This window comes from Pipra filicauda, unplaced genomic scaffold (assembly GCF_003945595.2).
Source record: "Pipra filicauda isolate LSUMZ 115617 unplaced genomic scaffold, ASM394559v2 scaffold829_size71045_pilon, whole genome shotgun sequence".
In the NCBI taxonomy this organism is placed as follows: domain Eukaryota; kingdom Metazoa; phylum Chordata; class Aves; order Passeriformes; family Pipridae; genus Pipra; species Pipra filicauda.
This window is the reverse complement of record NW_024105008.1, coordinates 5,133-29,951: the sequence shown is the minus strand read 5'-3', so window position 1 is coordinate 29,951 and position 24,819 is coordinate 5,133. Positions and strand designations below refer to the sequence as shown.

The 24,819-nt window shown below is 51.9% G+C and overlaps 1 protein-coding gene across 1 annotated transcript; it reads right to left on the bottom strand.

The window, feature by feature from the left end:
* Positions 1-10,504: 10,504 nt before the first annotated feature.
* LOC113982030 (olfactory receptor 14J1-like) lies at positions 10,505-11,422 on the bottom strand (the record flags this gene model as incomplete). The annotated part of the gene is made up of 1 exon (XM_027709866.2): positions 10,505-11,422. A coding segment is annotated over exon 1 (918 nt), but the record flags the coding sequence as incomplete, so codon positions are not given.
* Between the last annotated feature and the right edge of the window lie 13,397 nt (positions 11,423-24,819).

Below are 24,819 nucleotides of genomic sequence, written 5' to 3'. Positions count from 1 at the left end.
AAGAAAGGGGGGAAAAGAGATTAGTAGCACTTAATCATTGACCAATTGAACAGTTATCAAGTGATTCAATAGCATTTGCTACAATTTTAACAGTGACTGAATTAGAGATTCACAAGAACAACATTCCCACCACAGTCAATTCACCCCCACACCCAGGCAGAGATGTGTGGACACATCAAGAGCTGGGGGTGGAAAGGTCCCTCTCCCAAATTCTCCTTGTTGCCAGGGAAACATTCCCACAAATCCCTTTGTGTTTCCCAACAGTCAAGGTTCCATGAGGCCCTGCAGTGTCACAATGGTCCTTTTATTCCCTGAGTTTCCACAGTGTCACAATGACCATTTGACTCCATATGGCCCTGCGGGGTCACAATGGCCCTTTGATTCCAGGAGATTCCTCAGGACGACCCCTGGGAAGTCACCATGGCGCCCTGGGACATCCCGTGACCTCCCGGCTCTTTAGGAGCCCTGAGAACTTCAACAGGGGGAAGTGCCGGATTCTGCCCTGGGATGGGGCAACCCCGCATGGACGGACAGACTGGGAAGGAGAGGCTGGAAAGCAGGGCCGGCAAAGGGCCCTGGGGGTGCTGGTGGGTGGCCAGTTGGCCCTGAGTCAGCAGTGCCCTGGCAGCCAGGAGGGCCAAGCCTGTCCTGGGGGCATCAGGCCCAGCATGGCCGGCCGGGCCAGGGAGGGGATTGTCCCGCTCTGCTCTGCCCTGGGGCGGCCTCACCTGCACCATTGGGGCAGTTTGGGGGGACACAATGGAAGGGAGAGATTGAGCCATTGGAGAGTGTCCAAAGGAGGGCAAGGAAGATGGGGAAGGGCCTTGGGGGGAAGGCGTGTGAGGACACTGAGGGCACTTGGTGTGTTCAGCTGGAGAAGAGGAGACTGAGGGGAGACCTCAGTGCAGGTCCAACTTCCTGGGGAGGGGCAGAGGAGGGGCAGGCCCTGAGCTCTGCTCTGGGGGGACCAGGGACTGAACCCCAGGGAACGGCCTGGAGTTGTGTTAGGTTGGGTATTAGAAAAAGATTCTTTCCCCAGAGGGTGGTTGGGCACTGACCAGGCTCCCCAGGGCAGTGAGCACAGCACCAAGGCTGACAGAGTTCAAGAAGTGTTTGGATGATCCTCTCAGGCTCATGGTGTGACCCTTGGGGATGGTCCTGTGCAGGGTAGGGGTTGGACTGGATGATCCTTGTGGGTCCCTTCCAACTCATCCTATTCTGTCATTCTGTGATTATCAACCCTGTGTTCAGCACAAGCCAAAACACAGCCCTGCACCAGCCACAGGGAAGAAATTTAACTGTACTCCCCCTGAAACCAGCACACCCTTTAGGGGCTCTCCCAGAAACATCCCACAGTCCATTTTCCACCTGTAACAAGTGACACTGAGTTCCTGCTTCCCCAGCCACAGGGATGGTCTCCTTGTCTGCTCATTCCTCCACACTCTATTTTCAGTGTTGGCATCTTAACGAGACAATCCCCTTGGAGATAATTACCTTGTAAGTCTTCATTTCATTTGTGGTTAATTAGATCTCAGAATCTCAGAAGTACATTCAAAATGAATATATTGTATTAAAGAAGAAATGAGAAAATACTTCCTTTTTTGTGGCCTGTTTACTTTTTTCCTGTTTATACACTGATATCAGCAATCCCCAGTCGATATTGATCCCAGGCATGTCCCAATTCAACCTGAATAGATAAGAAAATCAAGACCCTTTTATGTCTGACAATCCATCAGACTTTATCCCTATCCCCACCCCACCATTCCCTCATCAAACCCCTGGCACTCAAAGCAGCCTTGGGCAAATCTGAACTTCCTCCACTCAAGGCTGGACCTGCAGGTTTCAGCTCCTTGGCACCAACTCCCACCTGCTTGGCTTGGAGAAAGAGCTGCCCGAGACACAGAGGGATGTTCATTTATTGCCAGCAAACAAAACCAGAGGAAGGCACAGCTCAATAAAACCCAGAAATCCTTCCCCTGCTGTATATTAAGTCCACATTGCCTCCACTGAAGTCCACTTTGCACAGTAGATAGTCTTAGACCAATGGCAAACACCTTCTGCGTCAAGCACAGATCCCAAGATCCCCCAAACACTCCCTGCCCCAGATTCTGTCCATATTTGCCCTTTGCACACAGTGAGTCACACAATGAAGTCACAAGTTCCCTCGATCCACAGAGGGAGGAAAAGAGAAAATGAATGAATTTCTGTGTTGTGCAGAGTTAAATCTCCATTTATTCCAATATTCTGGGGTTACAGAATCGTTATCAAACATCCTCTGTAGTATCTGTTCACTGGGGAAACATCTGTGTGGATGGCCAGGCCCAAGGAGTGGTCAGATCTACCTGAGACACTTTCATCTGGTCAGTCCCATCCCCCTGTCCATTGTTGGATGTCACTCAGGAGCCCAACTCTTGGCTCCCTGTGCATCTCCAGGATGGACTTTCACAGCCAACCTCTCGACCCGGGGGGCAGGAGGGCCTGCCCTGATAAGGCCTAAAATGCCATCAGACAATGCCAACAGTGCCAGCTCTCATGCAAGCTGTCTGTGAGATCTGCCAGTTACCGGTGGCACCCTGGGAATGGTTTTGGTGTTGGATGATGCTCAAACCAGCCTGGTTCACCCAACTCCAAACACACCTCCTGCTTTTGGAAGTTGGATGGGACAGAGAAGCTGCTCACTGGCCTGTCCATTTGTGAGGAGCAGTCAATCCCTTCCTACTAGAGAAGTCCAGTCCCCTTTCATCCAGGCAGGTTCTTCTAACACAGCCCTTCTTGGGGTAGATGTGTGGAGATTCCTGCCTTGGGTGAGGACGCCCTCCAAGGACACTCCTCAAGGCTGAGCAAAAGAAATCTCCCCACGACCGTTGGTCTGTGTGAGTTCCATCAGATCTCTATGTAAAAATAATTACTTTTGGCTAGCTTGAATATAACTGTTTCAATAATTGCTTCAATATAGTGCACTATCCTATCTTATACAATACTACTAGTAGTTTTAACCTTTGTATTGTGTAGTAAATAATTCTGATTTAGATCTTTTGTCTGACCATTTTTAAGAATAAATTATTCATTTTATATAAATATTCTCATTTTGCCAGTCATTAAAACCAGTAAAAAAATAGTGGTTCAATCCCACTTCTGTAATTCCTTAAATTTAATTTGTTGACAAAATCTGAGGCAAAGATTGGATCCCTTATTCCTTGGGGCTCCACAGTGGGACAATGGCTCCTTGATTCCATGAGGTTGCACTGTTTCCCAGTGTTCTTGGGACCCATCAGGCCTTGCAGTGTGACAATGGCCCACTGATTCCATCATTTTCCCCAGGGTCACAATGGCCCATTGATTCCATGAGGTTCCCCAGTGTCACAATGGTCCCTTTGACTCCAGAAGGCCTTGCAGAATCAGAATGGTCCCTGGATTCTGTGAGGTTCCACAAGGTCACAATGGCCCCTTGATTCCATGAGATTCTGCAATGTCCCGTTGGTTCCCTTTGGTTCCAAAAGTTCCTGGGATGTCACACTGGCCCCTTGATTCCCTGACATTCCACAAAGTCCCGGGGTCCTTTGGATTCCATGAGGTTCCGCAGTGTCCCATGTTCCCTTTGGTTCCAGGAGGCCCCAGTGGATTCCAATGGCCCCTGGATTCCAGGAGATTCCACAGTGTCCTGGGGTTCCCTTGTCTCCCTGACTTTTGGCAGTGTCCAGGGTCCCTTTGTTCCCAGGAGGTTCCTTTGTTTCCATCAGGCCCTGCCACGTCCCAGACTCCCTTTGGTTCCATGAGGTGCTGCAGGGTCACAATGTCCCCTTGATTCCATGAGGTTCCACCATGTCCCAGGGTTCCTTTGGTTCCATGGGGTTCCACAGTGCCAAAACTCCCTGCTTCTTCTCCTTCCAACATGTGTGGGCCCATTCTCTCCCTGCCTGGGATGGAGCCCCATTGTGTTTGTGCAGGAATGGATCCATGGCCATCCTGCCACTGCCCCAATTGAATGCTGCACAAACGTCACTGCAGGCCCGACCCTGGATGCAGGAACAGTCTGGGAACTCCAGGCCTGCTGACATTCAGCAGAGCCAGTCGGGGTCCCAAAGAGCACAAGTGAGTGACTGCAACCCCTGCAGGTCTCTGGCATTGCTGGGGACAAAGGCAGGAACTGCCAGGAGCTCTGCAGAGCCCTGACAGTGCCACTGCAATCCCAAGCTGCATTGCCCGGGGCAACCCTCAGCACAGCCAAGGCCACAACCCTTCCTGAAAGGTGTCCCTTCTGGGCAGGGCCAGGGGGACAAACCCCTCCATCTGTCCCTGCACATGTTGGGTCCAATTCTCAGCCCCCACTTAGGGACAAAGTCAGCCTACATTGGGTGTTTAGCTTTGCATTTGCTTCACTCTTTTGTGCTTCCAACACACACACCCCCCCCAGTCTGGGCAGAGTCTGGCCCCCCTGAGAACACAAGACCTGACTAGTTGTGGCTCCTGCTGCAGGGGCTGGAACTTGGGCCACAATCTGTGCCAGGAGCAGAGAGGTCCCTCCCCACAGAAACTTCTTGGCAATGGAGTTCTTAAGAAAAGGGGACAGGCTGTGGGGATCACTGGCAGGGCACAGCCAGGGACGTGTCTTGACCAGCCTCCTGTTTACCATGACCAACTTTTTCAGCCTCTTTTCTCTCTGTTTTCTCATGCTTGGTCCTCCAGTGACCACTGTGATCCTCCCCTTGCTTTGGTTCTTTCCTAGACATCCCAGGACAAGTCTTGCCCACTCCCCAAATCCCCTTTCTGGCTGCCCATCAGAAGTCTCAGAGTCTGAGGCTGAATCCCCCATCCTCAGCTGCAAGGTCACCCTGAGAGGTTCTGCCATTGACCCACTTGGTTACAGTTTCCTACAGATACCTTGGAACTTCCTTGGAATTAATGTTTTACCTTTTGGGCTTAGAATGGCTTCTTCAAAAACATGGTAATTCATGTCCTAGCAATAGAAATTCTTTGGAGAAGAAGTTTGGGACTTTAGACACAAAGAATCAGAGAATGATTTGGCTTGGAAGGGAGATAAAAGCTCATCTGGTCCAAACGTCTGGACATGGACAGTGACATCTTTTCTTAATTCAGGTTACTCACACTCCCTGACCTTGGACAAATGCAGGGATGGGACATCCACTTCTCTGGGAAACCTGATGCAGTTCTTGCCAGCCCCACTGGTAAATATTTCTTCATTTTATACAATATAAAACTCCCTTATTTCAGTTTAAAATCATTGCCCTGTGTTCTGCCAATAGGCCTTGATAAAATATATCACTGTGACTATCTTAGACTATGAACAAAACGTTTTCATCTGCAAACATCTTGGAGAGTGCTCAAAAATGTCCCTAAAAAAACTTTGTTCCCATCTTTCTAGGAAGCTTCTGTGGTGGTGCATCCTCCCCCCATTGTCCTCAGACCTGGTCAATGATCTCAGGAGCTCCTGACAAGCCTTGACCAAACCAGCTGAGCAATGAAGAGCCCCTGGACTGGACCAGGGCTGTGGGGAAGTGTCCCTGGACTGGACCAGGTGCTCCTGGATGATACAGGTGGGAACAACCCGAGTGTAACAGTTGGGGAACACAGGATAATCAGTCATCCCAGGAAAGCCTTGGAACATTCCCTGCCTGAATTGCAGCCCAAATGGAACAGTTTGGATACAACTCCCAAATAGTTTGGAAACTCCAGTCATTCCTGACCCCAGGATGGAAATTCAGCAGAGAACTAAAGCCAGTCCCCTTGTGAGCCCACACCCAGCGGGGCTGAGGGAGGCCCTGGCAGCTCCCCAGCACCTCCCTCTCAGTGGGACACCTCTGGCAGCCTCTCCCAGCTCGGGAACCCTCCAGTTTGCAACACTCCAAAGAGCGGCGCTGATGCCCAGGACAATTCTGATCCCCCTCCACAAACCCTCCTCCAGCTGGGACCCTTGTCTGGTGGGAAACACAAAGGGATTGGTGGCAGTGTTTCCCTGTCAACAAGGAGAATTTGGGAGAGGCACCTTTCCACACCCAGCTCTTGATGTGTCCACACATCTCTGCCTGGGTGTGGGTGTGAATTGACTGTGGGGTGAAGGTTGTTGTGAATGTATAATTCAGTCACTGTTAAAATTGTAGCACATGCTATTGAACCACTTGATAACTGTTGAATTGGTCAATGATTAAGGGCTACTAATCTCTTCTGCCCCCTTGTCTTTGCATCCAAATCCTTTGCACCCTGACCCTCTTGCATCCCAAGGCTTTGTGTAAATCATTGTCTTTCATCAAAAAATACATATTTTTCGTGATGTCTACTTTAAAATCTTCCTCCTTAGTTAAACTACAAAAAAACTCCAATGAACTGTTCAAGTCTTGAAGACATGAAGACAATTAAAGGAAGGGAATAATTTGTTTTTCAGTGTTTCAATGGGTCCCACAGTGTGTTTGGAGCTCCATCAGCTGTCAGTCCAAGATGGGCCATGTCAGAACTGGTGAGGTTGGGGGGTGAGGAGCAAGGTTGATCATCCAGGGTCAGTGTGGATCTCCTGAGGAGACACTCAGCATCAAGATCACTTGGAGAACACCTCTATCACCTCTCCTCTGAACTAAAAAATATCCATAACTGAATTAAAAAAACCAAAGTACAAATATTGAAGACTTGTTTTGAAATCGTCTCGAAGAAAATTAAAGGAAGACAAAGAGATCCTGAGGGATTTCTGGTTTTAATGAGCCCCATGGTGTGTTTTCCTGACAACAAGGAGAATTTTGGAGAGGGACCTTTCCACACCCAACTCTTGATGTGTCCACACATCTCTGCCTGGGTGTGGGTGTGAATTGACTGTGGGGCGAATGTTCCTGTCAATCTATAATTGAGTCACTGTTAAAATTGTAGCAAATGCTATTGAATCTCTTGATAACTGTTCAAATGGTCAATACTTAAATGCTACTAATCTCTTTTGCCCCCTTATCTTTGTGTCCAAATCCTTTGCACTCTGACGCTCCTGCATCCCAAGGCTCTGTTTAAATCATTCCCTTTCATCAAAAATATATTTTTCATGACGTTCACTTTAAAATCTTCCTCCTCAGCTAAACTGCAAAACAACTCTAATTAGTTGTTGATGTCGTGAAGACATGAAGACAATTAAATTAAGTGAAAGAAAGTGTTTTTCTGTGTTTTAATGAGCCCCACAGTGTGTTTAGAGATGAGTCCATCATCCTCACATATTGAGAGAAGACTGAAGAAGCTGCTCAAGAAGTCAGAAGCCAAACTGCAAGTGCCTTGAAGCATTGCTGGGCCCCACTGAGGGCAGGCACTGCCAAAGCCTCCCCAGGGACTCCTTGGAGCAGCTCCTTGGAGGCCAGGAGTGCAGGCAGACAAAGGCTCTGGGCAGGCCCCTGCAATGCTGAGCAAAGCCTGCCTTGGTTTTGTGGAGCACAAAGGCCAAGGGCTGAGCCCCAGGCCCTGGCCCAGCAGATCCTGTCCCTCCCGGCTGGCTCAGGGCTGTTTGGGGGGCACTGGGATGGGAGGGGGAGGAACAACAAAGGCCCAAAACTGGGCAACCCCTGCCAGGCTGCTGAGGGAGGGGCGAGGCAGAACCCAAGGGCAGAACCTGCCAGGAAAGTGGCTTGTGGTGGCCTGAGTGGCAGAGGCAGCTGCCAGAGGCAAGGGGACAAAGGCCTGGGTGCCTTTGGGCCTTGCAGCCCTGCCAGAGCCCTTGGCCATCTCTCCTGCAGGCTGTCCTGCCCTGGCCCTGCTGCTGCTCTGGCCTTGCAGGCTGCACACCCCCCTCCTGCTTTCCCACCCCCTCCCAGCAGCATTTCTAGACCCTCCCTGATGGCTCTGCACCAGCTCTGGCTGTTCCCTGGAACACAAAGCCAGGTCATCACCCTCTTAGTGACCTCTGGCACCATAAGGTTCCTCTTTGAGTAACATTCCTTTTTTCCCATCTTCGGTCTGAACCTTCCAAGCTGCACTTTATGGGTTTCTTTTTCTTTCCAGCACCAAGAAAAGCTCCATCCTGTCAGATCTGCTCTAGACCCTCTCCAGTTCTTCCTCATTCCTCCACAATGGGGAACCTCACAGACAGACAGACCAGTCCAGATGTGATGACACCAGGGCTGAGTCCAGGGGGGTGACAACTCCCTTGTCTGGGTGCCCACACTCCCCCTAAGGCAGCCCCATGTGCAGTTGGCCTTAAATGAAGGGGCCATTCTGATTCTTTGTAACGTCACGGAATCAAGTGGCCCTGTGACACTGCAGGGCCTCCTGGAACCAAAGGAATGCAGGGACACTGTGGAATCTCATGGAACCAAGGGACCATTGTGACACTGAAGAGTCTCATGGCACCCACTGTGCCTGCCCAGAACTCCATGGAATCCAGCAGAGCCACTGCCTCCCCCCCGCCGCTGCACGGACCGGAGTCACCGCACACCTCTGGGGTCAGCCTGTTCTTGGGCAGCACAAACTACCTCAGATGAGAGAGTTTCCCAGATTTTGCTTTGTCCCCTCTTTCCCGTGCGTTTGTTTTTGTTCTTTGTTCCCCTGGATGCAAAAGGAGAAGGGAAACGTGTTGATCACCGTTTTTATCTGTTTAGAGAAGGGTGTTCAGGATGGGGAGACAGCCAATGTGATTTCTCTCTCTGCTGTTGGTTTGAACCGTTCTGTTGGTATTGTTGTTTTTGCTGCTAGAGTAATAACAGTAAACTGTTATTTTTTCCCTTGCACTGTCCTTGTGTTTTGTATCCTTGTACTGGTGGGGAATAAAAGAGGAGTGAGTTCATTTTATTGGAGTTCCTGCCCCAATACTTGTCTTGAAATCAAGATGGGTTGCTGAAGAGCCCCAAAATTTGGCATCATCCACAAAGGACGTGAAAATTCATTTTGTCCCATTATATAGAGAGCTCTTCTGCATTGGTGTTCAAGGGATGATCACTGAGGGATTTCACCAGGAAGTTGCTGCCAAGAGGACTTTGTACCATGGATTTTATTGGACACTCTTCATTCAGCCAACTTCCCACCCACCACATCTTCCACCTCTTCAGTCCAGCTCTCACCAGTCTGGCTCTAAGGAGACCACAGGACACCACATCCAGGGTCTTGCTGAAGTCTGGGCACAAACATCCCCTTCTATTCCCTCCCACAGGGGTTCTGCAATCCCTGCCTTGTCCTTCCCATGCCTGGCAATGGCTGCAGGAGGACTTGCCCTCTCCCCTTCCCTGCTGAGCCTGAGCAGTCTGGAACTCTGCCAACCCTCCTTGCTGCCCTGTTTGCAGACTGGTTCCAGGTCTGCCTTTGCCAAGGCCCCAGGAAGCTCTGGGCTGGCTCTGGCCTTTCCAAGGGTTTGGGAGAGGTCTCCCAGTGACACTGCCCAGCCTTCTCAATAGCCCTGACACCAAAACCTTTTCCATAGCCCACACTTCCAGAGGAGTGCCCAGGACACAACACAGGTTGTCCTGGTGGTACTGGAGAATGAGAAGGGATTTCTTCCTCGAGGCCAACCCCTCCAATTGGATTTGAGTGCAGCTGAAAGGTTTCCTCAGCATTTTCCCTGGTGCCTCCCTGCCCTGAAGGTTTGTGGCCATCAGGCTGGAGCTGAGGGGTTGGGCAGGTGCCTGAGGAGGGGGTAGAACAAGGGTTGTGTCCAACTGTGCCAGGAGGGCTGTGCTGGGCAAGGATGAGGAGGCTGCAGAAAACAGTGGCACTGGGGAGGGGAGAGGAGCAGCTGGAGAGACCTTGTGCCTGCCCACGCTGGGCAGGAGCTGCCCCAGGATGGCAGCTCTGAAGCACTCCCAGGATGTCCCTGGGAACAGGAGGGAAAGACTGGATCTGAAAATGGAACCTGGAAAGCAGAGAGCAGGAGTGTCATGGGGACACTGCAGGAGAGTTGCAGCCCTGGAGCAAGGTGACAGAAGAAGTGACCCAGTCCATGCCCTGCCCTCTCAATAGGATCCCAGAGCATCTTGGAGATGCTGGAAGGGAGCCCAGCTCTGCTTCACAAGTTGCCAGGGCCTGTCCCTGCCTGTGCTCCAAGGGCTTCCACCCCCCAGGACTGTGCTCAGAGAGCACTCAGGCCTTACCCCGAGAAAGGGGCTCAGGAGGACAGTGTGGAAGTGGCAAGAGAGCAGCTCTGCAAAGACCAAGCCCTGCTGCTCCCTGGCAGTGCTGCTGGGCTGGGATTATTGTCCCCTTCCCCTTTGCAAATACACCCTGTCCTGCAGTGTGCTGTCCTTTAGGAACATCTGAGAAGAAGGGTCTTGGACAAAGAAGGCACTGCAGGGTCCTTTATTTTTTTTAAATAGCCAGAGAGAACAATTCATCATTTTTACATCTCTGGGTCAAATTCGGTGGGTAGACACTAAATTAGAAGGCAGATGCATAATAATATTTCATTGCAGAAAAAATTACTGCAAGAAGAACCCGATGACCTCCACGAAAAACCTGAGCAGGAAGGCTGGGTCATTAAGGAATCCCATTCTGAATGCTACACACCAGAAAACAGGCACTTGATTGCTCCTGAAAAGCATCCAGTCATCATTTTCCTCAGGGCATCCTTGAGCTCCTGGTTTCTCAGGCTGTAGATGAGGGGGTTCAGTGCTGGGGACACCACTGAGTACAGAACTGATAGTGCCAGATCCAGGGATGGGGAGGAGATGGAGGGAGGCTTCAGGTAGGAAAATACACCAGGGCTGACAAAGAGGGTGACCACAGCCAGGTGAGGGAGGCACGTGGAAAAGGCTTTGTGCCGTCCCTGCTCAGAGGGGATCCTCAGCACAGCCCTGAAGATCTGCACATAGGAGAAAACAATGAAAATGAGACAACCAAATGCTAAACAGCCACTAACCCCAACGAGCCCAATTTCCCTGAGGTAGCCTGAGTGTGAGCAGGAGAGCTTGAGGATGTGTGGGATTTCACAGAAGAACTGGCCCAGGGCGTTGCCCTTGCACAGGGGCAGGGAAAATGTACTGGCTGTGTGCAGCAGAGAATTGAGAAAGCCAGTGGCCCAGGCAGCTGCTGCCATGTGGGCACAAGCTCTGCTGCCCAGGAGGGTCCCGTAGTGCAGGGGTTTGCAGATGGCAACGTAGCGGTCGTAGCACATGATGGTGAGGAGGAAATACTCTGATGAGATGAAGAACAGAAAGAAAAAGACCTGTGCAGCACATCCTGTGTAGGAGATGGTTGTGGTGTTATGGAGGGAGTTGTGCATGGCTTTGGGGACAGTGGTGCAGATGCAGCCCAGGTCTGTGAGGGAGAGGTTGAGCAGGAAGAAGCCCATGGGGGTGTGCAGGTGGTGGTCCCAGGCTACGGCGCTGAGGATGAGGCCGTTGGCCAGGAGGGCAGCCAGGGAGATGGCCAGGAAGAGCCAGAAGTGCAGGAGCTGCAGCTCCCGCCTGTCTGCCAATGCCAGGAGGAGGAACTGGGCCATGGAGCTGCTGTTGGACATTTGCTCTTTCCTCAGAGTATTTTGATCTGTTGAGGAGGAAAAGTCACTGCTGAGTTAGACCAGGCTTCTGCAGCCAAACATTACCCGTCTCAGCCACCCCACTCTCAGGCTCTCTCTCCTCTCTCAGACCTCCCTGCAGCTCCCTCCCCTGAGCTCTGCCTATTGCTGGCTGAGGGGACCATTGGAAGTAGGAACTCTGGGATGGGCTCCCAAGGACTCCTTCTTGCTCTGCTGGAGAGGGAACCTGGAATGCAGGGTGATCTCAAATGAAATGTACTTTTGGTACATCCAAGAGCTTCTCAGCTTTGCTGTTTGCAATTTGCCCAAATGAAGGGCTGAGTTGAGGGAATTCTTTGGATTTGTTCACCCACTTGCACCTGCCACACTTAGGAGTGGTTGTGGAGGTTTGAAATCTGTGACATTTCTATTGCACTGCAGGTCAACTCTTGTGGGTTCTAAAGGGGCACAGGGATGGTCCCTTAGTGCAGAGAGAAGAGCTGCTCTGCCCATCAGTCCTGGGTTCAGCTGCCCTGTGCTGGCAGCTTGGAGCTGGAGGAGCATCACACTCAACTGTTCCCCTCCAAAGAGACTGCCCAGAGATCCAGGAATCCATGTCCAAAGAACAGACTGACACACTCCTCACCTTTTCATCTCTCCCCTCCCAGAGTGAGACACAAAATGCTCCTTGCAGCTGCCCAGAGCATTTCCATGGATTTAGCACTGAGGAGTTTTCTCCATGGGGATCCTGTGCAGCACAGAGATGCTATGGAAGAGCTGTGCCCTTCTGGAGGGCACCTGCAGCCCTGCAGGACACCCAGGCAAACAGCTGAATACCCTGAAGGTGCCTGGAGGGCACTTGGGCACTTGGCTGCCACAGACACATCCCCACAGCAGCACCCAAAGGGTTTGGGTCTGCACAGGAACCTGTCCCCAAAAAACCACACACTGGCTCAGAAAACCAACTGGTGAGAACAGGGACAGCCCAGGCAGCAGGGGATGGCAGGGAAATGCCACAGTGCTGCTGCCAAGGGAGGAGGGACACAGAGAGACAGCTGGAAATCAGGGCCCTGTCCTTGCCTGGGCTCTGGCTGCTGCAGGGCAATGCACAGCCCAGCCCCCGTGGGCCTGAGGGCACAGGCTCTGCTTAGGCTGGGAAAGGAGCCCAGGCAGGAGCTGCTCAGGGAAGGGGTCTGTGCCACAGGGACAGCAGGGAGGGGCCCCCATCCCCCTGCCCAGCCCTTGTGGCAGCAGCTCCCTCTCCCTGCCTGCCTGTCTCTGGGTGAGGAGCTGTTCCTGCCAGCAGCCCCTGCCTGTGCCCAGCTCAGCTCCCTGCCAGTGCTGCCAGAGCCATCCCCAGCCCAGTGCCCAGGGGCAGCTCTGCCTGGGCAGGGGCTGCAGAGCAGATCCCAGAGCCCCTGCGGTGGCTGGGAAGGGGGAGGTGTTCTGGGGGGATGTGCTTCCTGAGAAGGGCCCCTGGAAATGGAGGAGGTGGAGCTGAAGCTGTGAGGAGCCCTGAGCCTGCAGCTGAAGGGCCCTGCCCTGCCCTGCCCTGCCCTGAGGGGTCACTCCTTCCACCCCCCCTTCTCCCTGCAGGGCCGTGGCAGCTCCTTGGCTGGGCTGAGAGCTGCCCCTGGCAGGCAGCAGAGTCCCTGCCCCAGCACACAGAGCCCTGGGGGCAGGACCCTGCTCTGCCCCACAGCCCTGGGCACCCCTGGCTGCACCCCCACCTTCCCACCCCACAGCCAGCCCTGGCACAGGGAACCTTCTGGCCCTGGGCCTCTGAGGGGGCAGCAGCAAGTCCTGCTCTGCAGCAGCTTCTCCTGCTGCACCCCAGCAAATCCAGCAGAGCCATCCTGACAGCTCCTGCCACTGCTGCCATTTGGCAGCTGGCAGAGGCACTTGCAGGAACTCACCTGCACTGCTCTGCAGCCACAGCCTGACCGTGGCAAAGGGCTGGCAAGGTTCCTGCCCTGAGCAGCTCTGCCCTGTCCTCCCAGCCCAGGATCCCTTGAACCTCCTGCTCCCTTCTCCTCTCTGCCCTTGCTGCCTGCAGCTCCTGCCCTGCTCTGCCATATGGCCACTTCCCCTGCACTGCAGCAACTGGGAGAGTCCTGCTGAAAGATCCTGGAAGCTGTGGGATGTGCCAGCTTGAGGAGATGCCTCCAGGAAGGGAAGCTGAACTTTCCTACAGCCAGAGAATTCTTCCTTCAAATCCTGGGAAGGTTTCTCCTGTGGTGAGAGCTCAGTCACCTCCCAGCCCAGGCTGCCTCTCATCTGTTCCTTCTCTCCTGTGCTCTGGGTGCTGCAGGCAGAGCCCTGAGCCCTGATGGGCTGTGCAGAGGAGCTGCTCACCAGCAGAGCTGTCTCTTTGAAGCTCTTCTTTGTTGCCAGGAGCTCCCTGTGTGCCAGGAGCCCGGCCCAGCTCAGCAGCACAGCAACAGCCCCAGGCAGCCCTTTCTCTGCCCCTCTGGGCTCCTCCAGCTGTCCCTGGGGCTCCAGGGGAACCTGCTGGCACACAGCTGAAGGAAATAAGGATGTGCCTTCTCTCAGCTGGGCACAGACACTTCTTTCAGCACTGTCATTTCTCCAAACAGACACAGAGTTAAGTTCTAGAGGCCCCTTTTCATGTCCCATCCTTGGACAGGAAACCCAGACAGTGCCCAGGAGGGATCTCCTTCACCCCCACTGAGGGAAGGGACTCAGCTGAGTCAACAGAGGTGTCTCCTTGTGGCTCTGCAGACCTGAAGCCAGAAGGACACTCAGCTCCCTGCACAACCCCCATGGGCTGGGATTCCTCCTGCCCCAGCTCAGTGGGCTCAAAACAGGCCCCTGCAGGTGACTCCTTGTCCCAGTTCCCATGGGAATGAAGGAAGACCAAAGCCAGGAGTGACCTGCTGGGACACAAACCCCTGGTTCCTTCTGAGGGGCCAGAGGTGACCAAGATTCCTGCTGGGAACTGCAGGCTCCAATGGAGCAGTTCCTAGGGACAGGGCAGCAGCTGTGGGATCTCCTTGGAGGCTGCTGGGACATTGCTTTGGCCAACTTCAGTGGCAGAAAGTACCCACATGTAGGACAGGGGAACCTGTCACTGTTCCTTCTGTCCAGGGCAGCCCCTAGAGGTGCTCAGGTGACCAAATGGAGTCAGGTGGCACAGGGAGAGAGGTCTCTCTCCTGTTCTTTATCGGGGTATTTTCTACATGTGCTCAGAGTACAATGGCAGTTGTCTCCTGGACATCCCTTCAATGCTGAACCTAATTGAGGGCAGCTGAGCCTGGATTGAACAGCCAAAGAGGGGCCTGTAGTGCCAGGGGAGGTGCCAGGGCTCTGCAGCACAAGTGCAGCAGCTGCCCTGGACAGCACAGGGCCTGTGCAGGAAGCCCGTCCCCATTCCCAGTAGTTGTGGGACAGGCACCACCCAGGGCTTCTCAGACACACTGGGGGCCTTTGGGGCAGGGAGTGAATCCCAGCCCTGCAGGGACACAAAGGCTGTCCCTTCTCTGCCCAGCCAAGGCCGGGCCAGGCACGAGTCCAAATCCTATCAGCCCAGGCTGTCCACACTTGTTCCCTCCCTCTGCTGGCTCTGCTCTCCCCCAGCATTTCAGCAGCATGTGCTGATCTCCTCAGGGATCAGGCCTGGGATTTTCCCCCTGGGCCTGAGTCCCAGCACGTCCCCCCCCAAGGCCATTGTCAGCAAAGCCTCTGCACAGCCCAGCTCTCGGGGCTTTCAGAGCAGCTTTCCCCACTGCAAGTCTGTTCTGACCCCGGTGCCCCCACTGAGGGGCTGCAGCCAGACAGGCCCCAATGCCCTGCGTGTGGGGCACAGGAGGAGGAGCTGCAGCCCCAAGTCTCTCTTCCTTCCTCTTGCAGGCAATAACAGCCCAGGCCTGCTGAGACAGTTCCCAGGTTTTGGTGCTGTGATGGGCTGGGAGAGAAGGCCAAGGAGACCCAGGAGAGAAAGAGCAGGAGAGAGGTGTCCTCAGCGGGAAGGAGCTTCTTGGACCTCTGGAGCTGCTCTGGGGGATGAAGGAATTGGGTGAACTTTTGTGGGTGAGGGTCAGAGGAGAGACTGGTTTGGGTGACCTTGTGGAGTGAGACAAAGAGCCCATTGAAGTTGGCTTTGATAACCCTGGAATTCACTGCAAAGGCACCAGGACAGAATGCAAAGAGTCCCAGAGGTTTGTGCAGGGTCTTGTTCAAGACCCCCCTTGGCACACAGGCCTTTAGAGCACAGCTGGCAGGTTGGTGGGCAACAGGGAGGCTCATCTGTATCTGCTTCTGTCCAAGAGGAACCAAGAGGTTCCCTTAGAAACTAACCATAGCAATAGGAATGTATGCTGGTTGCCATGGTAACTGACTACAGCAATAAGAATGTATGATGGTTGCCATGGTAGCCGACCGTGGCAACAGGAATGTATGCTGGTTGCCATGATAACTGCCCATAGCAATGGAAATGTATGATGGTTGCCATGGTAACTGACTGTAGCAATGGGAATGTATGATGGTTGCCATGGTAACCGAGCATAGCAATGAGAATCTATGATGGTTGCCATGGTAACAAACCGTAACAATGGAAATGTGTGATGGTTGCCATGGTGACTGACCATGGCAATGAGAATGTATGATGGTTGCCATGGTAATCGACTGTACCAAAGGTAAATATGATGGTTGCCATGGTAACTGACCATAGCAATTTGAATGTATGATGGCTGTCATAGTAACCAACCATCAAAGCGGGAATGTATGCTGGTTACAATGCCAAACGACCGTAGCAGTGGGAAGTATGATGGTTACCGTGGTAACTGACTGTGAAACAGGAATGTATGCTGGTTGCCAGGGTAACCGACTGTAGCAATGGGAATTTATGGTGGTTTCAATGGCAGCCGACCATAGCAGTAAGAATGTATGAATGGTAACTGACTGTAGCAACCGAAATGTGTGATGGTTGCCATGGTAACTGACTGTAGAACAAAAATGTATGCTCATTGCCATGGTAACTGACCGTAGCAATGGGAGTGTATGATACCTGCCATGGTAACCGATCATAGCAACAGGAATCTATGATGGTTGCCAGAGTAACTGACTATAGCAACGAGACTGTATGATGGTTGCCATAGTAACTGACCATACCAATGGGACTGTATGATGGTTGCCATGGCAACTGACCTTTGCAGTGGGAAATGTGTGATGCTTACCATGGTAACTGACCATAGCAATAAGACTGTATGATGATTGCCATGATAACTGAGTGTAGCAATGGGAACGTATGATGGTTGCCATGGTAACCAACTGTACCAGTGGGAAGTATTATGGTTCCTGTGGTAACTGACCGTACCAATGGAAATGTATGCTGGTTGCCATGGTAACCAACCATAGCAATAAGAATGTATGATGGTTGCCATGGTAACTGACCCTAGCAACTGGAATGTGTGATGCTTGCCATGGTAACAGACCAAAGCAATGGAAATGTTTGATGGTTACCATGGTAACTGACTGTAGCAACTGGAGGTATGATGGTTGCCATGGTAACTGACTGTAGCAAGGGGAATGTGTGATGGTTGCCATGGTAACTGACTAAAGCAATAGGAAATGTATGATAGTTGCCATGGTAACCAACCATGACATAAAGAATGCATGATGGTTGCCATGGTAAGTGACCCTAGCAAGTGGAATGTATGATGGTTGCCATGGTAACTGAGCATAGCAATGGGAATGTATGCTGGTTGCCATGGTAACTGACCGTAGCAGTGCGAATGTATGATGATTGCCATCGTAACTGACCGTAGCAATGGAAATGTGTCATGGTTGCCATGATAAACTGACTGTAGCAACTGGAAGTATGATGGTTGCCATGGTAACTGACTGTAGCAACAGGAATGCATGATGTTTTCCATGGGATCTGACCGTAGCAACAAGAATGTATGTTAGTTGCCATGGTAAACGACTATAGCAACATGACTGTATGATGGTTGCCATGGTAACCTACTGTAGCAATGGGAATGTATGGTGGCTCTTATGGTAACTGACTGTGGGAATGAGAATGTATGCTGGTTGCCATAGTAACTGACCATAGGAATGGGAATGTATGCTGGTTGCCATGGTAACTGACGATAGCAATGGGACTGTATGATGGTTACCATGGTAACCAAGCATACCAGTGGGAATGTATGATCATTGCCATGGTAACTGACTGTAACAATGGGAATGTATGATGGTTGCCATGGTAACTGACCATAGAAACTGGAATTCAGATGGTTGTCATGCTAACTGATCGTGCCAACGCGGCTGTATGATGGTTGCCATGGTAACTGATTGTAGCAGTGGACCGTATTATGGTTACCATGGTAACTGACCACAGCAATGGGAATGTATGATGGTTGCCATGTTAACCGACCGTAGCAGTGGGAATGTATGGTGGTTGCCATGGTAACTGACAGTAGCAAAAGGAATGTATGATGATTGCCTTGGTAACAGACCATAGCAACAGTACTTTATGATGGTTGCCATCGTAACTGACTGTAGCAATGAGAATGTATGTTGGTTGCCATGGTAACCAACTGTAGGATTGGGAATGTATGATGGTTGCCATGGTAACCGACTGTAGCAATTGGATTGTATGCTGGTTGCCATGGTAACCAACTGTAGGAATGGGAATGTATGATGGTTGCCATAGTAACCGACCGTAGCAATGTGAGTGTATGATGGTTGCCAAGGTAACTGACTGTACCAATGGCAATGTATGATGGCTGCCATGGTAACTGACCATGGCAATGAGAATGTATGCTGGTTGCCATGGTAACCAAGCATACCAGTGGGAATGTATGATCGTCGCCACGGTAACTGACTGTAACAATGGGAATGTGTGATGGTTGCCATGGTAACTGACCTTAGCAATGGGAATGTATGGTAGTTACTGTGGTAACTGACTGTGGCAATGAGAATATATGCTGATTGCCATGGTAACTGACCATAGCTGTGGGAATGTATGATGGTTGCCATGGTAACTGACCGTATCAACACGACTGTATGATGGTTGCCATGGTAACCAACTGTAGGAATGGGAGTGTGTGATGGTTGCCATGGTCACTGAGCATAGCAATTGGAATGTATGCTGGTTGCCATGGTAACTGACTGTAGCAACGGGAATGTATTATGGTTGCCATGGTAACTGACCGAAGCAGTGGGAAGTATGCTGTTTGCCACAGTCAATGGCTGTAGCAATGACAATGTATTATGGTTGCCATGGTAATTGACTGTGGCAATGGGAATGTATTCTATTTGCCATGGTAACTGACCATAGCAATGAGAATGCATGCTGGTTGTCATGGCAACTATGATTTACTTAGACTATGAGCACGATATTTTCATCTGCAAAAACATCTGTGAGTGCCCAGAGATCTCCCAAGATGGGCTTGAAAGGTCTCAAGCACAGGAGCACTAGAGAGGGGCTAAGGAGCTGTGGCCTCACTGGTTTGGAGACTGAGGACAGCACAGGACAGCCCTGAGAGGGCTTGAAGGGAGGATTTAGAGATGGTGGATCCTTTTGTCAGAGTAGAAAAGAACAGGAGAAAGAAAGAATTAATGCCAAGTGCAGCTGGGGAGGTCCCGAGTGGACATGAGGAAAAAGGAATTTCACTCCATGGAAAACGCTGCAACACATCAGCCAGGAGGAGTGTGGATGAGCCCAAGGCTTTGTGTGTGCAGGAAGAGCCAGGGAGGACGCAGAGATGTCAGTGCAGGAAGGTGCCAGCCAGGTGGGGCAGCCGGGGGGATGACGACAGCCTGCAGGGAAAGGGGCAGGGCATGGACACCGTAGGACAGCCTGGGCTGGAGAGGAGACAGGGAGGGGGAGAAGCTGAAAGGCCCTGCCAGAGCCACCTTCTGCAGGCCTTTGGCCATGGCTGCTGTCTGTGCCCCTGAGGCCAGGAGGAGGGGAGTGCCCCTTGCAGCCCTGGGGCCTCAGGGCCTCCTTGTCCCTGCTCAGCAGCCTGGCAGGTGCCACCCCATGGGCCTGCCCTTGGCATTGCACATCCCACATCCCAGTGCCCCAGGAAGAGCCCTGAAGAATGAGGCAGGGACAGGATCTGCCTTCCCAGGGGCTGGGGGTCAGGCCTTGGCCCTTTGGATTAAGAAAACAAATCCAGGTTTCTTCAGCATCAGAGCCACCTTTCCCTTGCTTGTCCATCCTTGTCATCACTGTCTGCAGTTTTCTGCTCTAACTGGAACCTGGGGACACGTTCTCAGTTGTGTCCCTCAGTGAGACTCATTAGCACTACAAGAAACTTTAGTGTTTCAATCTCACTTTGACTTGTTGAGAAGTTGTTTGAACTTCCTCTCAGGGACTGAGTCTCATGTAAACAACCCCAAACCCCCTGAGAGTCATGAAATGCCTGGGGCTGTTGCTGTGCTGCTGAGCTGGGCCAGGCTCCTGGCACACAGGGAGCTCCTGGCAAGCAAGAAGAGCTTCAAAGAGACAGCTCTGCCCAGGGGCAGCTCCTCTGCACAGCCCAGCAGGGCTGAGGGCACTGCCAGGCCAGCTCAGGGACACCAGCAGGGCACAGACAGAGCTTCAAGGGGCTCAGCACTGGCAGGATGGCTGAGAGCTCCCTGCAGGAGGAACCTTGGCAGGGCTGCACATGGTGAGTCTGTGGCTGCAGGGCAGTGCAGGGGCAGCTCCTGGAGGCATCTCCTAAAGCTGGCCCAGCCCCAGCTGATGGGATGGGGGAGCAGGGGCTGTTTTGGGGCACTTTGGAAGAGCTGTGAAGCCGGGGGTGCAGCCAGGGGTGCCCAGGGCTGTGGGGCAGAGCAGGGTCCTGCAGCCCAGGGTGCTGTGCTGGGCAGGGACTCTGCTGCCTGCCAGGGGCAGCTCTCAGCCGGCCCGGGGAGCTGCTCCAGGGCTGGGGCACAAGGGCTGTGGGCAAGGAGCAAACCTGGCAGCTGAGGGAGGATCTTTTCCATGTCTCGCTGTTGCAGGGCCACACCTGCTCACAGCTCCACACCACTACACCATATTGAATGGAGAATGTTTTGCAAAGCTCACAAAAGACAGGGGCTACAGGAAAGGAATTAGTGCTGAGGTGTGTTTCCTGCTTAGGCATTGTAGTATAGACATTGTTCTCTCAGGTCAGGAGGCTGCACTGAAATTCCAACTCTTTTACTCTCAGAGATGAATATTTCAGGCGGGATCAGAAATGAGCACAGGATCCTGGGCAGTGCTGAGCCTTCCCTTGGGGGTGGGCACTCTCCTGTGCCAGCCCTTGGCTTCCCTGCAGGAGGGCTCCTGTCCTGCTCTGTCCAGCACAGCTGCACCTCTGGGCTGGCACAGGGGACACTTCCCAGAGCTGCCCTTTCAAGCAGTGCTGCCCTGCTCTCAGCACAGATCTCGGTGGGGTTTTTAAAGAGGAATCTGTGTGTGAAGTCCTCTTCAAGGCAGCAAGAGGGAAAGTGCAGGGCAGATGGGGAACACTCTGAGAGGCACTGCAGCTCTCCTGGCTCTGCAATAAGCAAGGGAGAGCTCAGCCCTTCTGCCTGTCCTGGCTCAACATTCTTCAGATTTGTCATCAGAAAAATTTACCCCTAAAAACATACACTCCTGAGTTGTTATGATTGTAACCAAAACCCCAGTCAAAATTATTTTAAGGATACACTGTGCCTCTCTCCTGCAGCCCAAATTGCTCCAAGACAACAGTACAGGAATTGAACTTTTCCATCAAAGCTGGGTTCCATGTGACATCCCCTGTGGTCGTGAGAGCTGTCCCAAAGTAGCTCCATGTCTGCACTGCAGCAGAGCAAAGCTGAGTCCTTGGCAGCACATGGGCAGAGCTGCTGTTCGTCACATCACCTTCAGTCAGCACAAACCAGAGAAAAGAAATGCCTTGACTTGGAGGAGATTTCCCTGAAAACTGCACTGGCTTTGCTGAGAGGGGGCTGTCTTAATTGTTCCCTGTGCTTTCCTTCTCTGAACAGATCCTGTGCTATGGAACAGCAAATGTCCAACAGCAGCTCCATGGCCCAGTTCCTCCTCCTGGCATTGGCAGACAGGCGGGAGCTGCAGCTCCTGCACTTCTGGCTCTTCCTGGCCATCTCCCTGGCTGCCCTCCTGGCCAACGGCCTCATCCTCAGCGCCGTAGCCTGCGACCGCCACCTGCACACCCCCATGGGCTTCTTCCTGCTCAACCTCTCCCTCACAGACCTGGGCTGCATCTGCACCACTGTCCCCAAAGCCATGCACAATTCCCTCCAGAACACCACAACCATCTCCTACATGGGATGTGCTGCACAGCTCTTTTTCTTTTATTTCTTCATCTCAGCAGAGTATTTCCTCCTCACCATCATGTGCTACGACCACTACGTTGCCATCTGCAAACCCCTGCACTACGGGACCCTCCTGGGCAGCAGAGCTTGTGCCCACATGGCAGCAGCTGCCTGGGCCACTGGCTTTCTCAATGCTCTGCTGCACACAGCCAATACATTTTCCCTGCCCCTGGGCCAGGGCAATGCCCTGGGCCAGTTCTTCTGTGAAATCTCCCACATCCTCAAGCTCTCCTGCTCACACTCCAACACCAGGGAAATTGGGCTCATTGTGGTTAGTGCTTCTTTTTGTTTTGGCTGTTTTGTTTTCATTGTTTTCTCCTATGTGCAGATCTTCAGGGCTGTGCTGAGGATCCCCTCTCAGCAGGGACGGCACAAAGCCTTTTCCACGTGCCTCCCTCACCTGGCTGTGGTCTCCCTGTTCCTCAGCACTGGCACTTTTGCCCATCTGAGGCCCCACTCCATCTCCTCCCCATCCCTGGATCTGGCACTATCAGTTCTGTACTCGGTGGTACCTCCAGCACTGAACCCCCTCATCTACAGCCTGAGGAACCAGGAGCTCAAGGATGCCCTGAGGAAACTGATAACTGGGTGTTTTTCAGAAGCAATAAACTCTCCTTCTTCTGCATGTTATGGACCTCATTAAAGGCCAATCCTTTTATGTGCTTCATTAAAAGCCCACGACAGTTTCTCTATTTTTTGATCTTGGTTGGGGTGTTATTTTTGTAAGAATTTGTTCACACTAAAAAATCTTTATAAAGATATTTATAAAGATATTTATAAAGATATATATATAAAGTATATATATATATAAACACCATTTTCAATTCACTGTTTGCCTTTCTAGCCTGACCCAGAGGCTGTACAAATTAGCAATTGTACTTGCTGTGTGCTTAAGCCAAATAAAGAACTCTGCCTTTACTTGTTTGCCTGACATCTTTCCTCTCTGACTTCTCTGCAGCTGCAGGGTCGGTGCCTCTGTGCAGAGCTGGGCCACAAAAGAGTCCCAGCAGAGCAGCAGTGCCAGGGAGCAGCAGCCCTTCTCCTCCATGGCCTCCTCTCCCTTCCCTTCCACCCTGTCCTGCAGAGCCCTGTGTTGTTGGAGGCCTCAGTGATCTGGCAGTCGGTGCCAGTCCTGCTGCAGGACTGTCCAGGGACTGCAGGCAGGGACAGCCACGGGCACTGCTGGCACAGAGCTGACCTCTGCAGCAGCACTGCCATCCTGCAGGGGCATCTCCTCAGGCCAGGGCCTCAAAGCTTCCATCTGCTTTCCACTTTGCTCTCCAGGATGTGCCCAACACAACGCCCTGCAGAGGAAACCAGCAGTGACCAGCACAAGGGGGGGAGTGCTCAGGGTGGGGGCACCCAGCAGTGCCCTGGCACAGCCAGCGCCGCTCCCAGCACTGGCCTCTCACCCCAGGCCATTGGGCTTGTTCTTCCCTCCAAGGAGGGACAGCAAATGACCAGCTCAGGAGTCCATGTTTGCACTGCATGGACAAGACATGCCCCTGTGTCACGGCTTGGGGCTGGGGGGTGGAAGGCTTAGACAAAGTTGATGCAGAAGCTGTGTCGTTGAGCTACGAGGTGCAGAAAGGACCCCCTTGATTTCCAAATTCCTTCTCAGAGAGGAGCCTGGGGGTGGCTGTAAGGGGGTACTTTTGAATTAGATGATCAATGGAGCACAGAGGCGTGAGAATGGGATCATATTAGGATGTGAAACCAGCTGGAGTATGGTACAATGTAACTTCATGGCACAGGCTAATTGGAAGGGCCATTGTGCTTTTTAGCAAGTCAGCTTGATATCCCCTATTATCAGAGCTGAGTTTTTCCTTGGTTTTGCTACATATTGCAAGATAGATACATCTACCCTTGAAACACAATGGTAGAGGTCATACATAGGGGTGAGAAAGATGATGATGGGAGGAAGATGATGTGGGCAGGGGTCGCTCACCCCTTGCCCTACAAGTAGGGCATGCGCAGACTGTTGCCATTAGGTAATGATTAGGCAGTGTTTGGCTGCCACTCAGGCATCACCTTATACTGTGCCCTGGCCCTACGTGGTGTAATGTGGAACTGATAAAATGGGGTGTCAGAGCTGCTGAGCTGAGCGATCCTCATCCTACCACCGAGCCTGTGTTGCTCCGCGGGGACGCCCGCTAAGCACGGGCACCGACCAGCTGCTGCAGATCCTGACAGCCCTGGCCTGTCTGTGGGGGTAAGCACAGGTTATTGAGAGGAAGCAACTGAGAGAACAAACTTTTTAATATCCTTTTAGTGTTCCTTTAATTCCCCTTTTATGTTTATAGTATTTTTCCTTTAGTTTCCCTCTTTACTAACCAATATCATGTTATCCATAATATTGTGTTAAGATCCTTTTTTGGTATCCCTTTTTCACTAGTTAATACTGTATTAAATGCTGTTTGTAGTATTTGTTTTAATGCCACCCGATAAGATAGTTATTTTGTATCCTTTTTTAGTTTTTAATTCCTCTTGCTAAGTTTATTACTATTATTATTATTCTCACTGTAATAAAAGATATTTTGTGTGCTTGAGTATTTTTTGGCACTTGTCTTTATTCCGGACATGTATCCGAACGTACTGCTACATAAATTGGCGTAGTCGGCAGGATACATGGAGGAATAAGCAGTGCCCCAGGGAATTCGTTGGTGGAGTGCTCAGCTGACGTTTCTCTGTGTATTGGTGGGAGATCTTCAGGTGGAGTGCACAGCCTGGAGAGCCGCGTCCCCGTGTGTGTTGTGTAAAAGGGAGATTCTCAGGTGGAGAGCATAGCCTGGGAAGCCGCGTCCCTGTGTGCGAGGTGAACTCTGTGTGGGTGCCGTGGGTGCCAGTGTCTGGGTTCATATCTTCTGCTAGTTTTACTTTGTTTTAAACTGGTTTTTGTTGTTCTTGTTGATTAAGTTACTATATGGGTGGCAGTGCTTGTGTTTTATATGCTTTGTTTGTTTTTTGCATATTGGAGGTAGTTCTGAAAAATTAATTGTGAGTATACCACACTTCTTGAGAGCTAGAATTAAGATTTGTCCTTTTTGTAACTGTTGTTTATATGTACGACTTCATTGTATTAATTG